A 16,873-nucleotide genomic window follows, 5' to 3' on the forward strand; every position below is an offset into this window, starting at 1 on the left:
TACGACAAAGAATGCAGGGAAAAAAAAAAAACACCTGCTTGCTGTGGTCTTCATTTAATCACCTGGGGAAAAAAAAAGTTAGCAAATCATAGATAATGATTTAAAATATGAAAAACAAATTAGCTTCTTTTAGTTAGCAGTTGTCAAATTCTCTGCTTGCAAAAATAGAGCATCAACTGAATAAGCCAGTGTCATCAGAGAAACCAAAATAGGCTTTATTTCACTTGATTTAACAAGCCTTGAGAAGTTAGACTGGAGGCTTTCCTTTGGGCATTCCTTCTCAACAGGCAAATGAAAGGTTTGGGAATCAGGGGAGCACATACCTGCCATGAATGGTGAGATCTGATGCAAAAGCTCTGTAGCAAGGCTAATGCTACAGAAGAAATATATCAAGGAGTGGGTTTAGTCCACTGTGCTACAGGCTAGTCTGGATTGTTCACTGTGATTTTCTAACTAAAATCAAACACATTACAACACAGGGCAGCAAATGAGAGTGCCCGCAAGGAAGGCTCCGAAAGCTTGTTTGAATCCTGAGGTGCTGTGGGAGCAAGTCTGCAGACTGCACAATCACAATTGCCTGATTTCTGGCACAGTTTGCCACATTCATACTAGCTGATTATGCAGGTGCGTGTAAACCTGGCTGTGCATCCCTTTATCTACTCCACGTAAAGGAGCGATGGCATTCATTTCTGTCCTGTATCACACAGGTGTCAAGGGCCAAAATGTGGTGCTAAAAAAGAATGCTGGCAACATTAAAATTCAGTGCAACTTCAGAACAAGCAACACTGATATTTGAGAAATTTTATTATACAGACTGAGACTAAAGGCTTGAGGCTATGGTTATCATTTCAGCCAGTCACAGCATTGGGCCAGTGGTTTTGTGGCAATGGTGATAACATTCGTGACAGTTTTGGTTACATAAAACATCCTGTTTAGGTGCTGCAGTTGCTCCCTTTATTACATTATCATTTGAAGTGGATTCTATCATTGTATATTTTCTCTCATTAAAAGAAAAAAAATAATATATATATATATATATCTTTCTATTCCTGCAGTTGAATATGAGAAAACCGGAGCAAATGGGTTTCATGAGCTGAAATGTCTGTAGGAGGAGAAGGGATTTCTACTTCTATTTCTTTTGCCCCCACGAGTGGATAAAAACAATAGATTGAGAAGTAAGAAATTAAAACATGATATTACTATATTGAAATACAGTATGATCTTCTTGGCATAAGACTTCCCTAGCTCAAATAGCACTGAAAATATCTACCTAAACGGTCTCAGTGGTGGTGCCTGAAACTGGTATAACTATTAATTACATTGCTGAAATGTCCTCGTTACAAAATGTCCGGATGACTGCTGCAACTGTACAGAAAAAAATTAAATGACAACTGCAGTTTTTGTGCTGTTGTAATCCGTAGTATGACCTGAGCTAGAACTCAGCAAGGACAGGAAATAAAACAGAGCTACCCAGAAACGCTGATGGGGCTCACTATTCTTTGTTCTTCTTTTCCCTTTTTTCTTTTTTTCTTTTTTTCTTCTTTTTCTTCTCTTTTTCTTTTTCCTTTTCTTTTTCTTTTTCTCTTGCATGAGAACTTCTCATCTTAAAAAAAATATTCTATCTATTTGGTGTATGCTATGCTAACAAATGTTTTTTTGGTAGATGAAATTACACTATTAGTGAGATGCTAATCAGAGTTTTCATTTAAGTGTTATTAGTCTACATCACTCTGATGTTAGGCACTTTCCACCAAAAAAAAAAAGCACAAGATCTAAGAGTTAGCACTTGTGATACCACTACGCATGTCTTCTACTCATGTTTTTCTCTGCGTTCTTGCAAAGCAATTGTGTTCCTTCTCTAGGAGAAGAATCGCTCATATTTTTGCAAATAAGTATTCATAAAAGACTAGTAAATTATTTAAGAAATTAAATATTAGTATTATAAAGAAATCATTAAATAATTTTGAACAACAAAACTGGCAGGTCACATGATTTTCTCAAATATTTCACGTTGAAAATAGGACTTACCACTCTGTAGGATGTGAACGTGGCACTGAAGGATTAGGGTGCATGTTGTTAGCTTTGGGGACAGGTGCTGCATCCTTCAGAATACATACATTTTGTCTCTAACAGGTATTTTAAAGACTGTCATTTAAATGCCATAGTTTTTATATTACTATACACAACATGCTGCTGCTTAATAATGAGACTCATCATTTTTATCATGTATTTGTCTCGCCCAGGATCCCAAGATGAAATGTGGCAGGAAAGTACAGACTGTAAGTAACGTACACTTTGAACTTACACGTGGGTTACTCACACTCTGCTCTTGGTCCCTGTCATTGTGGCATTTTAGCTGGGCAGCACAGCGAGCAGCCTGGAGCAGCCGTGCAGGCAGATGCGTGCCAGCAGCCCGGGCAGCAGAGAGCGGTATCGCATGTGTTCATGGCACAGCTGCATGCGTGTGTAGGCACTGAGTTTTTGCCCAGTGAGCATTTCCAGGAAAGTTACTCGTTAAGGGAAAGGTTTTGCCACCAGCCTGCCAATGGAAGAGGAAAAGCTGGCCTTGCTCTAGAAAGAGGTTCACATTTTGTGGTGACCAGGACTGCAGTGTAAGAGGCTGCGATGGATACGTAGCTCTGTTTTATACGATCCTTATCTGCGCTGGGCATTTCCTCCATCTGTAGAGGTGCACCGGTGTAAATCTTTGTGGTTTCAAACAGGAAGGAGCTACACTGACACAAACAACAGCCTCCAGCACATTTGCTGCACAGGCGGCAGGAGCAAACTTCGGGCAGTGGCCAGGGCAGCCGGAGCGCTCTTACCCAGCAATAACCTTGTCGTCAGCTGGCTGCAGTCAGCACCTAGGGCACGGCCAGTGCTCAGTGCAGGCAAGGTTTTGGTTACAGCCGATATCCAACACCCAGGCTGTGATTCCCCAGGAGGTGAGGTCCCGGTGCAGCAGCATGCTCCCTGAGCTGCTCGGCTGCCCGCAGGCTGTGCTCTCATCCAACTTCCCATGGGATATGAAATAAAGAAATAACGGCACTCTCCCAGACAGATGTTTTTTGTAAAAGCAGTCACTTTGCCCAGCTGATTTAGAGCACTGCCACACAGCGGGGTACGTGGTACAGGGGCACGACGAAGCAGGAGGAAGCGATGTGTAAGGGGTATGGGCTGGATCTGCACTGACCAGCTGTGACACCGGGACACGGAGCCATTGCCTCGCTGGTTACAGAATTTGAAGTATTTTTTCTTTGTTTTTATTACTGAGATTTTTCTCAATCACTTGTTGGTTTTCTTCGCTGACTTTCACCAAGCTTCCACCAGCCTATCATCACAATTTCTGGTGGCTGACCAGATACCATTAGCCCTGTTAGACTTCCCTATTTGCGGCTTTCTAGATATTTTTAACATTTAAAAATGATGTTGTATAGGAGCATTTGTCTTGCCCATTTCTTTTCACAACAACATCACTAGCAATGTATACATCATTTAAATGGGACCACGACAGTACCACTTCACAGTCTTCGTTATGAAATACATCTTTGCCACTGGGAATTTTGTTTTTCACGTTTGAATGAAGAACAAGGTCAGCAGCAGGAAAGGTGTGTGGGCTGCAGGTGAACAGGGTGTACGGGTCTTCAACGATTCCTTTGCTTCCTTGTTTATGGCAAAGAATGTGAAGATATGGAGATGGCAGGCGGAAAATGCAATGGAGATGGGAGAGGTGGAGTGAAGCAAGACAGATGAATGGAGAGGACAGAGCAGCTGGCAGATGACCTGTTGGGCTGGGGCAGGAACGTGAAGCAGCTGTGGGAAGGCCTGTGGCTGCGTCCCTGCCTGACAAAACGCGCACAGGCCAAGCACAAGCAAATCTCTTCAAAGTCTCAGCTGCTGCCGTCCAGCACGTTATTGGAATCGGGTTTGTACACCCAGCTATGATGGAGAGTTTATTTAGGTGATTTTTTTACAGAAAAACTGGAAGTCACAAACAGAGCGGACATGTCGGAACAATTTCTGCCCGGATTTACAGAGGAAATCCGGGTCAGGACCCAGAAGCGAGCATTGCCACGCGTGGGTGACAGTCCCCGGTCCCTGCACGAGCGGGGTGCGAGGTGGGCGCAGGCTCGGGGCGCCCCCCACACCCCTGCCCGCTGGGGGGGCCTCGGCTGCGGGCACGGCGGTGCCGAGGGTCTGGGCCCCGAGGGGGCGAGGCAGGGGGCGGCGTAAAGCAGCGGGGGCAGGCCGGGGCCGAACCCGGCCGAACCGGGCCGAACCGGGCCGGGGGCAGGCCGGAGGCGAGGCGGGGCGAACCGGGGCGGGCGGAGCGGGCGCGGCACCTGCGTGCTGCGAGCCCGGCCCCTCGGCGAGCCGAGCCGAGCCCGGCCGAGCCGTGCCGAGCCGAGCGAGGCGCTGCTGGGAAGCGCATCCCGCCCCGCTCCGCCCCGGCGGCCGCGGCCATGACCGACAACATCCCGCTGCAGCCCGTCCGGCAGAAGAAGCGGATGGACAGCAAGCACCGCGGCGGGTGAGCTCTCCCCGGGGGCGGCTGCTGGGTTGCCTTCATCCCCCCCGCCTTCATCCCTCCCTGCCCGCTGCCTTCATCCTCCCCCGGCCTCATCCTCCTCCTGCCCGCTGCCTTCATCCCGCCCCCCGCCCGCTGCCTGTGCTCGGGGTGTGGGTGGGGGGCGCCGCGCCCTGGTCCGAGCCCGGAGGAGGAGATGAGGATGAGGAGGATGAGGAAGATGAGGAGGAGGCGCTGACAGGTTGCTCCTGACGCCATTGCCGCGGCACGCCCGGCGGAGGGAAGGCTCCTGCCGGGGCCGGGGGAGCGCGGCCGGTCCCTGCGTGGGGAGGAAGCAGCCCGGCCTGCCCTCATCCCCATCCCCATCCCCGGGCTGCTGCAGCCCGCAGAGCCCGGCGGACAAAGCGGTGCTGGGCGGCAGCGAGAGCCCCCGGGGGTCCCCTTGTCCCCTCCCCGCCCGCCCTCCCCGTCGCTTCCCCGCCGGGTGGGGAATTGGGGCTGGGGTGGGGAATGGTGCTGCTGCCCCTGCCCGCGGCCTCTGCTTGGGGATAGTGTTGGCCCGGCACCAGTGTTTGCGGATCTGTGACAAAGGTCTTGGACTAAATGCGCTATAACTGTGTCAGTGACAGCAATACAATGTCCCTGCTCGGCGATGTTGCAGCGCTCCGAACGTGGGATGTGTTCCTAGAGATGCCTCTGGGTATTCATGCAGATATTTCCACCCAGGAAGCTAAATAGGAGCGATGAGCCTCGAACACTGTTTGCGTAGGAAATGGCCCCGCTGCCAGACAGGTTGGTTTGTACGCAGCAGAGCGTGCGGGGTACCGAGTTACCTGGCTGTCAGGAATTGCTGTGCAGGTCTTGGACGTGTGTGCTTCTAAATGTGACGAGTGATGGGAAAATAAAGCAAAATCTCCAGGGAAATTACACCTGTCAGAACAAGAGGAAATTGTTACTTTTTCATTGTTTATTTTTTGTTGGTTGATGGTTCTGATTGGGGTTCCTTTAATTGAAGTTCTTTTCTGTAGTTTATTTGAATTATTCCTTGTTATCAACATTGTTTCTATTAGCTGGCACGGATGTTGCCACATCAGCCTAGGCTGAGCTGGGAGGTATGTGTGATGCAGCAAATAATTCCCCAGCCGCTGTGTAGCATGCATGGCTGGACAAGTTCCACAAGGTGCAGCCACCGTGGCATTCAATTTGGCGATGTGATTGAAAGGGATCAGAGAGAGGAGGCAGCGGCCAGAGAAATTTCTCAAAGGTTCTTGAATCATTTGGTTTCAGAAAGTGCTCCAAGCTCTAGCAAGCCCCTGTTAGCAGTGTCTGACCGAAATAACCCTCATCTAACCTAAGCTACAGTTCGTTGGTTATGGACCTTACCTGGTGAGCAGTCACAGAGATGATGCTTCCTGTGCTAGTAAGAAATTTTGGCAGCATGAAGTTGTGAAGGAAGATGAACGTGGGATTTTTCTTACTAGCAGTCTGAGTAACTGGGATTTGGGTTTTCTGTTTGGTGCAGTAACTGGGGATGTGATTGCATCCTGGGAACTCTTGTCTTGTTTTACTGATCAGTAGGCTGTGATAGCTCAGTAATTCAATTGGATGATAGATTAGATTGCACTGAGGTGAGGCAAATCCAAAATACTGTTAGCAACTGAAGGAGGAATCAGCCAGCAGCTGAGAAGGGTCCTGGGGTCAGATCCAGGATGGAGTCCTGGGAGCCGTAAGCCATAATCAAGACCTTCTTACTTCCGTTTCCTCTGAGAAAAACACAAACAAAGACACTTGAAAGTCACCTTCGTTTATACATATGAAAACCCAGTGGTAACCAAGCCTAGAAAGCGTTCGCCTTAACATAGCCCTGACTGCAGTTTGTAGAGCGTCAGTTTTTCCCCCAGTGGGGACAAGTTCTTGGGCAGATTTTGTCAGCTTGGTCTTCTGGAGTCGGAAACAGATTTCTCTTCCTGTACTGAATGGCTTCATAGAAATCCTTGTGTGTGTTAGCAAAACAGAAATAAATGCCTAATTCTCCCATTGGCAGCCAGGGGCAGGTGTCATCCAAGCACAGCTTTGATTACAGCCTCAGTCTGTAGCGTACTTTGAAGAGAAGCCAGGGAGGAACTCCCACAGTAGCCTTGCAGAGATGAATAATGGTCCAGACAGCTGAGATCTGCGTCAAAGAGAGAAAGCATGTGCTTAATAAACCAGTGGGAGTAGTGGTTATCTGTTCCTGAGCATAACTTTAATGTGGGTCTTCCTGGCCACAATCAAAGACTGTGCTCTGTGTTCTCCTTGAATTCAGCTGTATTCATCCAAATGCTTTGCAGCACTCTGAAAACCACTATGAAGTATGTGCCAGTTAGGAAGGAAGGATAGCATTAACTAATGGGACTGCTGGTGCTGTGGCATGGGAGCCCGAGCTTCCCAGGGGCTGCGCTCTGACGGGAAGTGAGCTGCAAGTTCCTGAAGCACCCCAGATGCTCCGTTCAGTGCATGACACAAGTTTTTCCCTGAATAGCTTATGGTCTCAGTCCACAATCCTGCAAGGCCTTTTTTGAAACCAGCAAACTGCTGCGCTCACGCTGCCTCTGCAATGGAAAAAGGCCTCGATCCAGAAACACGGGGGGAAGGACAGGGAAGGAGGAGCTTTCCAGCATGCGCATGTGGGCTCTTCTGGTCTGTTTAAAATGGCAAATTCCATTTCAAAGTCAACAGAGAGAGACGGGAGCTCCTGGCAGCCACCTGCCTGCGTGTGGGTGTGCCAGGGCAGGGCCAGGCTGGCTGCCTGCAGTCGGGGGGAGCTGCAGAGATGCAGTGCTGCCCGTCCTTCCCCAGCCGCCCTGAGACAGGGCACCCACCCGTTGGGTGACATGGAGGTGTGTGAAGAGGTGAGGTGGTCATGCGCAGCTCTGATTTCTTTTTTTCTTTTAAATTAATGGATAGTTCTTCATATGCTTTTACAATAATGAAATGTAGGAGATGGATTTGTATATTAAAGGTGCCAGGGGATTAACAGCACTGCCTGTGGGAAACGTAGAAGCATCATCTGAGAAATGTGATTGTTGTTGTAGGAATGATTGAATGCATGGAGGAACTTCAGCAGTAATTTGAGCAAAAACTATCACTGTATTAAGAAAACGTGGCACTTTTTTCATTAGGTTTTGCTTTCATAAGCATTTTTAATTTTCTCCCTAAAATATTTCTCTGTCAGACATGACACATTTATAAATAAAAACTGCCTCTTGGTGTAGTGGCTATTAGTTGGACATCTGACAGTCAATCTCTCATATTACTGTTTCTTACATCATTACTAAGAATGCATTTTTGTAACTGAATATAATCCCATGTGAAATACACATTAAACCTTTCTGATCTTTACCAGCTCACGTTCATTCAGATCCCTGTGCAGATGAAAAGCCGTATCACCTATAGGACTCAAAGTTCAGGATGCTGCTCGCATCAAAAAAGAGATGCTTTTGAATGATTTTGGTGACTTTAGAGTGTTGTTTTGTTTCTCAAGTTGTGATTTAGAATGTGAATGGCACGATGCTGTATAAACTTCCCCATATAAGTTGTCTTCATGCACTTTTTCATGTTATTTCTGTAAGATACTCATTTATAAAGTTCATGGTATACAGTGGTTTGTTAATTTGCCACACTTCAGGAGCTCTTACAATACTGTCCTCCCATACTTCAGTTGCAAAACAGAGTAGGAGAAATGTTTAGAAATATTTAGAAATGCGTATTCCTAAACTTTTATAGAAAATTGCTCGCATTTCTGTAACTTTGATTCCTATTCCTGGAAAGTGCATGCTAATTTTATCAGCATCTCTGAGCAGCAGTGAGGAAATGATGTAAGCTGTTCTTTAATAAAATCTTTTTCTCTTTTCAAGGATATAGTCCCTTCACTTCCTGCTGGAAAAATATTTTATTATTCCTAATAATGCAGATAATTGTCTCCTAGAAGAAACAGACAGCTTCCTGACACTGACCTTGTCCTGAACACAAACTGTGGAGTAACGTGATGGCCTGAGCAGCCCCTTCCCTCAAAGTATAGGGCCTTAAGCTTGATACCCCAAAATAGGGATGGCGTCCAGAGAAATGGTAGATCACAGAGCTGTGCATGGCCAATAAAATTATTAAAGGGAAGAACAAGTAAGTCAGGTAGAAAAGCTGATAGCCCCAATCTAAAGGGTTTATTTAACGAGCACCAGGATAATCTGAAAGTACATTTGTGTACTTGCTTGTGTGTGCCCAGAGTACTTGATTAACAAATCCTTTCAGTTGGACACCAGAAACAATGTGTGTTTGTTTGTTTGTTTGTTTGTTTGTTTTGAGGTTAAGTTTACTCTTCCTCTCTTCTCCTCTGGGAAATGAATAGACTGCCTGAAATGTTTCTTAGGAAGTTCACCATCAGTCTTTTGCATCTTTTTTCCCTTTTGCACTTGGTATGAGTTGTTTTGTTGGTAGAAACCCTGTTCTGTCATCCAAGCATGTGGGTATCCCAACTTTCATATTGAGGAATGTGCACCCGTAGCATGGCAATCTCTTCCCTGGTGCAAGCCCTCAGCAGCTTTAGGGTTTTTGCTTTGGCGGCTGTACGTGCACAGCAGCGGTGCAGCAGGGGGTGAGCACTGTGCTGTCACCCCACGTGCTCTGCCAATACAGCCCGGTGCAGTAATAAAAGTCCCCATGAAAACTGGTGTTTATTCACTTCGTAACATCAGCACATGTAAGACAAAAAGGGTTCGGGTAGTGAAATTGTCCTGCCTGCACGTGACATTGGGTGCGTTGATGAAACCTGCCATTAGTCTGTTAAAACACAAACTGCCATTGCAGCCACTTCTGTTTGTGTAAGGCAGTTTGTAAGGATCGCATATGGCATATGGAGGATTTTCAGTCAGAACTAATGAGCTTAAATATGTATTCTTCATTAATGAAGTTTAAACACCATCGAAGAGTTAAATAAAACGATGACCCTTGAATATCTTTTAGGTTGGGGAGATAAGCATCGGTCTGTAAGAACGAGCACCTTGTTCTGTTCTTGAGACGTCTGCATCCTTGCCAAGAGCTCCATTTCTAACATTGCAACAGGCTGTGGGCTGGCCCTTGCACAATTAGTGTGCAGAGATAGCTGGCACCACCAGCAGTCCTGCCAGCCCCGGCTTTGGGCTGTGGCTTTCTGCTCTGCTCACTCAGCAAAACGGGCGGAGTGCAGGCAGTTGGTGGGACAAAAGGGAAAAACAAGGTTAGGGAACAGGCAGAAGTTAAATGCCAGCACTGGGGTTGACAACATGCTTTCATTTAAAAATGAATAAATAAATAATATATTTATCTTTGGGGATCTTCTTTAATATCTGAGATAAAGATCAGCATTTGTACTGCCAGGGTTTTCAGCTGCGGGTGCATGAGTTCCCAGCTCAGCACTGCACGCCCTGGAAGAGGCTGCGAGCAGTGACGTAGCGGGATTCCTGGGTTTGCTGATAAAACCTCCCCGCAGTTGTTGCAACATGCGACTTTGTTATTGCTGGTTGTAGTGCTGTGTTTCATTGGCTGGACTTTTTTTTTTTTTTTGGACAAATTCCTTTACGTTGCATAGGAACCATGTGTTAAAAGGCTATGTAGAAGACTTTGTGGTAGAAATGCTGGATATTCTTTGCTTGAGCATTGATACTACTGATAATCGCCTTCAAAAACTTGCTAGGCAGGAAGTTTTTCTTTTGTTTGTCTAATTAGGTTTTCAGTTTGCTTTCCCTGTAATTCAGGAGGTTTTGAAAGCTGTGACTGTAGCCAGGGAGGAATTTCACAAAACTGTTATTTTACACAGCAGATTCTCCCATGCCCTTTCTTGTTTATACTTAGAACTGCATTACTTTTAGACTGATTCTCAAACCTTATAGTAACACATCATTTGGAAATTAAAATTCCTCCAGCAACAGGTTTCTCTGTGGTGGGAATGCTGTGAGAGGTCATGGCTTTGATTGCAGAACATGTGCTAAATTTGGGGTTATTTCACTTTTGTGAAATTGCTTTGTACATCCATACCTTCACAGGTGCTGTCAGTCTTGGCTGCCATCTCATTTGGGAAAGCACAACTGTAAGCAGTTTTGCAGTGCTAGGTGTTAGTTTTCAAAGTATTGAATTCATAGTTATTTGGAAAAGAAAAGATTAGGAGCATTGTAAGTGTATGTAAACAGCTGGGTGGAGCACACTCTTCTAAAGGTAAAATGTTCTGCATAGTTTGTGGATTCATTTGCCATTTTATTTTACATGCACGATGAAACAGGCTGATAAGTTATTGAACTTCTTAAAATGTCTGGAAGTCTGCTTTGGAAACTTAAATATTGGCTTGAAAATCTGCCCTGATATTTAGATTTCTTTTTTTTTTGAGCTTACAGATGAATATTACATTGTAAAAATTAACAGCACAAGTAAATTATCTATTAAACTATAGTAGTACCCTGTCAAAGCCTTATCCTGTAGTGAATATTACAATATAGGTACCTAGCTCTTTCTGCTGTTCAGTAGGATCCTGAAAAGAGGCCCAACCTAAAAAATAAACAAAGGTAACTGGTTTCAGATGTCTGACTGGAAGGGCTGAGCAACTCCCTCTGTAGCTGGGAAGCACGTCTGATGAAACCGGGTGTGTGAACACCAGGTTTGCTCCCTTGGGCAAAGCCCCTTGTTTGGAGCTTTATCATAGGGGTCATTCTAAATTCACAGTAGTTAAAACATGAAATCAAGGCTAATCTTCTGTGGTTTTCTCCATCATGAAAAAAGGGAAAATACGTTTTTTCCATAGACCATATCAATTTTCTATTGCAATCCAAACACAACCATTTTCACCATTTTCGTTTAAAATTGGAATACAAGTTTCTCTTAAAGCGACTATTGGTTTTAGCTCTTCATTTGCAAACACAAAAGGGAACTGCAATTAAAAGTTACCAAGCTACTAAAATATATTGCTGGGGTAGAGTTTGTGAATTGGAGTGTGTAACACCAGCTTTACTGTTTGTGCCATGTTGGTGACAGCTTTTCTGATGTGGGTATTATACACAGTCATGTGGGGAAGAAGGATTTTCTCTTTAGTTTTCTTAACAAGAAAAAAAAAAGTTTGTGTATTTGACAAAAATCAATAGTTTCAGGAGCAAGTGTAACTTTGGAAGTGGGTTATATTTGGGCTACTGATGTTACTTACATTTTTTTATGGTACTACCTGGCAAATTGTCAATGATGGAAGTTCACTGAGAAATATTACAAATCATAGGGGACGTCCCTGCGTAAAGGAAAGCAGAGATGGCAGCAATGGTGCTGCAAGTCCATAGAAAGTCGGATGCCTCTTCTAGATACTCGAACATCAAAGCATCTCCAATTATTTTATTCCAGTAATTTGATCTAGGTGATCATTACTATTAGTCTTTCGAGCTGTTCTCATTACCCACTGTGTTTATTTTTGTCAGATTTTCCTGCGTTTTCTCTTCAGCAAATGAACAGTTTACAAAGTCCTCAGGTATTGAGGGTTTCGCTTACCTGGAGCTGGTAAGCAGCTATTCAGCACCATCCAAAATTTGTCATTTCCCAGTACCGTGTGCTATGTAGTGCTCTGCGATCCTGTCAGCATCTGTCTGAGAGCTGCTCTGAGTGAGAAAAGCATCCTTCCCGTGTCTGCTGGCAGCTCTGTGCAAATGGCCTAGGTTGGTCAGGCTGGAGAGCCCACCTCTTCAGGGCTCATCTGCCACTCTTCTTGAAATGGAAAAATGTTAATGTACTTTGATTATGGAAAAAAAAAAACTAATATCTTTTGTATGGTTTTAAAAGCTTATGAGGAAATTCTCCTGCAAGTCAGCCTTGTGAGGTTAATACCTGTGTATGAAACACGTGAGGAGACCTGGTCTTTACTTCTGGAAGCAAAGTTGACTTTTATTACCCTATATACTGAAGGAAGTTACTTAACTGATAACATTTCTTTCTCTTTATTTGCATCCAGCAGGTACAGACAAACAAACAAACAAAAAGCTATTATTGTAGAAGACCACATTCTGTGTGGTAAATTGTAAACTGTTCCTCATGCTGCATGCATCTTTCTGGCAAGACAACAACTCCAAGAGCTGAATACTTTGTGTTCTTGCTTAAATAGTTATTTACTTTTTCATTTAGTTAGGTGTGTATTTAACTAAAATTCTGCATTACGGTGCCATGAACCAAGGCAGATCTTAGCAGTGTTTTCTGGAAAGACTTTTTGCAAGAGCTCTGAAGCTCTTAGTTCACAGTCTGGCTGGTGGTAGCTTTCCCAAATGTCTATGAAATCCAACAGGACTATTTCTAAATAGAGGGGGGAAAAAAGGTAGGAAAACAAGGGGGATCAGGAAGAGATTGGCTTTCAGTGAGAAACGGTGACAACAGAACAATGACTCTTTTGGGGTTTGGGAGGTTGTAGTGCTGCCATTTTGAACAGAAAGCGTGGTGCTGGGGCCTGCGCGGCTCTGTGGCCATGTTTTGTTTCAGTACCAGCTCCAGCCCTGCCTGAGGTGTTGGCTCGTGGCCCGGCAAGCTGTGAGGCAGGTCTGCAGGGCTCCAGCTGGCAAGGAGTCAAGCTCTTGGCTTGAAGATGCTCATAGCATGGTGGATACCTGGCAGATGAGAGGTGGCTGGTGATGGATCAAGGAGCAATCCTCAGATGTTCTTCCCAGCTGGTGGAGAGGGTCTGGGGTGCGTGTGTGTAAGTCAGGATTAAAAAGATTTACTTCTTGATTTAAAGTTAGATATTCCTTCCATAGGTGTTGTGAGTGCCTAAGATGCTGCGGGAGAAGAGACCCAAGGCCTCGTACGGTTTGGCTTGGTCATCCAGAGAAGAGAGACCAGAGATACCCTCGCAATGTTATCAACAATCAGAAATACAACTTTTTTACGTTTCTCCCTGGGGTAAGTGTGAAGAAAGTTGCTTCTCATCCCACCCCAATGCAGTGCCCAATTTCAGCGCTTCTGCAGTAGGGAAGTGCAGAACCTGGAGCTGGAGGAAATGAATAATGTTCACGTTGCGTTTGGAGTGGGCTCCTGCAAAGGCTGAAGGGAGCTGCAGCAGGACAGACCCGTGCCTGGTGGGATGAAGTGGTGAGGAGGGCTCTACCACTCTACCTGCACCAGGGCCCTGCCAATGCCGAGAGAGGAGCCTGGGCACGTGGTATGCAGCAGCTCCTTGGTGTCCTCTCTTCCTGGGAGGAGCATCTGGATTATCTATCCTATGCATTCTTCTGGTGGCAGCAGGAGAAACAAGTCTGGTTCACTCTGCTTTTAAAGTCAGAAGCCAGTCACTGACTGGTTGGGTGTAAAAAAGAGCCATGCTCAAGTTTTCTGAGTTAGTTGGGTTCCTCTGATGTCTACAGCATGATTTTGCAAACAAAAATCCTGTAGCTGGTTATGTTTCTGTTTACTGTGAGCATCCCTTTGCAGAGTGGGGATTGTTAGAAGTTTAATTTAAAAGCAAAATGATTTATTTGTGTTAAAGATTTAGGCCCAGCTACATGTCAGTGTTATTCAACAGGCAGAGTAAGTTGATCTTCAGCAATGAATTTCCAGACTACTGTAAGTGAGCGTTTAGACGCCAGAGGAGCAAGCAAAAATGTTTCAGATTTAGTTTAATTTGTATAACTTCTGAACTCCATAATGTTTTTCTTTCTCTCTTTTTTTTTTTTAAGGTGTTATTTAACCAGTTCAAATACTTCTTCAACCTTTACTTCTTGCTGTTGGCCTGCTCTCAATTTGTCGTTGAAATGAGGCTTGGTGCGCTTTACACATACTGGGTTCCTCTGGTAGGTAGTTTAAGGTTTATTTATTCCAGAAAGTTTCAGTGTTTGACTCAATTTCTTTTGCTGCATTTTTTCTAGGGTGTGAATCTACACTTCAAATCATGTTGTGAGCTTACTCTTTCAGGCTTATCTTGTACATATTGTAGGATAGATGCCTGTTTTGGCTTTAAACTCTCTTTTGTAAAGGTAGGACCAGGATGAGAGAGGACTATGCCTTCACCTTGTTTGTTGTCTTTTTAAGATGAAAGCCATATATAAAAATATATATAAACATACTTGTACAGCCTCATACTTGCTCAAGGTGCAGATACTCATTGCTTCCTGCAACCATTTACCCTTTTCTTTTGATAGCTAATGTTTCACCTGCGTTCAAAGGAAATCAATAACAATCAACTTTGAAGCACAAACTCCAGTGCTGTCAAAGGATGTAATGAGGAATAGTTGTGTGGGCTTGTTAGATTTCTAAAATGTGCTGTATGAGCCAATGAAAACCATGTAAATGCTTAAATATAGGTAGCTGTATTTTTTTTTCTTCAGCTTTTATCCTAGTTAAACTGTTATTTCTCTCTTTATGTAAATATCTTTTCTGCTGTGCTTCAGCTTATAGCGTTACAGAATAATTTTGATTCAGAGGCACCTCTGGTCCAACTGCCTGCTCAAAGCAGGGCTGTCTTTAAACTTAGGTTGGTTTAACTCATCTAACTGAGTTTTGAAAACCTCCAAGGATAGGCATCTTTTTTTACTTTAAAGAAATGACACAAAATCAACTGAAAGTTGATTATAAAAGCTCAATGTTTTAAGGCACTACTTGTTTGCTCTTTTGTGAAATGGTGGTGGCAAAAATCCATGGCTCAATTGAGGCAGGGTGAGGAGGGGCAAAGAAAATTTTTCTTGCCTTTCAGACTTCCAGTACAGTGAAATCCCTGGCAAAAGTCAGAAAGAAGTAAAAGGGCAGCTTCAGGACATTGCTTCTAAAACTCTGTTTGTATCATAGCCCAGATCGCACTGAATTCTCTCTCAAGCATGTGCTTAGAATTGTATTTGCAGTATGAATTCAACACGACTTTCCCAAGATCCTGTCCTATAAATAAAGTACACAGGAGCTCCCTTTCTGGCTTTTGTATAGGCAGCTGTGAATTGTCTGTGCCAGGTGAGCAATTAGGGTTTGGCATATGAGTTGCCAGAAAGCAGCATAAGAAAGGTCTTTGTTCATTACTGGCTGTTAGTATGAGTTCTGGGGATAGGATGACATGTGATGGCATAGTGAGACTGAACATGTGGGAATATTTTGAGGTTATTATTCAAAGACTCTTTAAGTAGCTAAAACATAAGCTGAAAATAGCCAATACTTTTTTTAAAAAAAAAAAAGATAGGAATTTCTAGGTAAGCACACAAATGCAGTTTGCATGTGGAAGAGAAATGCTCATTTTCTCAATTTGTTGCTTACCATAATGAGAGAACTACTGTGGTGGTGCAAAACATGCTGGTGATACTGAACAGTGGGGTGAAATGCTTCTCCGAAAAGACTGAATTCTTGTCTTCTTAGTTTCAGTGTTTGTGAAAACAACTGAATACCTGCATTAAAAAAAATAATAATTAAATGCCTTACTTGCAACTTTCTACATGCAGTTCTTGTTAAGGAAACCAGGCAGGTTTGCAGAAAAATCGGACTTAACACATGTGATCCTCATTGTTCTTTGTATGGCAGAAATGTTGTTTTATATTTGTTGTAGGAACTTTCCCTCCCAGTTGATAAATATTGTCTCTTCCCAAATGTATATAGATGCAGCTGAAAGGCTAGGGGAATAATATTTAAATTTCATTTTAAGACCATAAGGGAAAGAGATTTAATTAAGACAAATATAATACCCTTTTGAAGGGTCATTTGCATTCTTAGATCTTCTTTATTTCTGCATTTTTAAAAAGTGCCAAAAAATACAGCATCGCATTTCACAATTAACTTTATTTTTCCCTGATCTAGGTCATGCATTTTGACACTACGAATATACTAGAACTAATGAAATTTAGTTTTATTATAGGACTGTACGAGCAGGCGGGTGAAGCGTATCTCAGTCCCTTTATTAATTACAGAAACTGCTCTCTTGCACTCTCAGTAGCTTTCAGGTCATTCGTCATTGTTCTCCTTTATTTAAAAAAAAAAAAAGTGAGAATTTGAATTCTTACTGGTTTGGGTAGTGTTGTTAGCAGTGCTACGCAGCAAGACTTTCCTGAAGTGGTCGTGGAGTTCAGGGTCACAAGTTCTTTGTGCCTGACTTAAAAACTTGTACACAGCTTTTTTTGGAGGTGTGTGCACAGCTGTTCTTTCTAAAAATGAAGTTGGAAATTCCAACCCATTGGCCAAATCTTCTGTTTGGATAGGCTGATGTTTACAAACATTTTCTTAAACATTATTGAAAGAGCAACACACATGTTGTTGACAGAGATAATGAGTGCATGGTTGCAATTTTGTATAATACGGGCTGTAAAAAGTTTATATTTCTTTTGTACAGACATGTTTTCACTTTTTAGTGAGTCC

The 16,873-nt window shown here is 43.8% G+C and overlaps 1 protein-coding gene across 1 annotated transcript in view; it reads left to right on the top strand.

Annotated features, from left to right (window-relative positions):
• The first annotated feature begins 4,267 nt into the window (after window positions 1-4,267).
• The window catches only part of ATP9A (ATPase phospholipid transporting 9A (putative)), a 61,270-nt gene continuing 48,664 nt past the window's right edge, over window positions 4,268-16,873 (top strand). Inside the window, exons 1-3 of the mRNA XM_080558060.1 lie at window positions 4,268-4,531; window positions 13,309-13,453; window positions 14,227-14,340. Of these exons, the coding sequence (XP_080414186.1) occupies window positions 4,464-4,531; window positions 13,309-13,453; window positions 14,227-14,340 (327 nt within the window). The 5' untranslated portion in view covers window positions 4,268-4,463. The remainder of the gene's footprint in view (window positions 4,532-13,308; window positions 13,454-14,226; window positions 14,341-16,873) is intronic.

This window comes from Anser brachyrhynchus (genome assembly GCF_964034855.1).
Source record: "Anser brachyrhynchus genome assembly, chromosome: 16".
NCBI lineage: Eukaryota > Metazoa > Chordata > Aves > Anseriformes > Anatidae > Anser > Anser brachyrhynchus.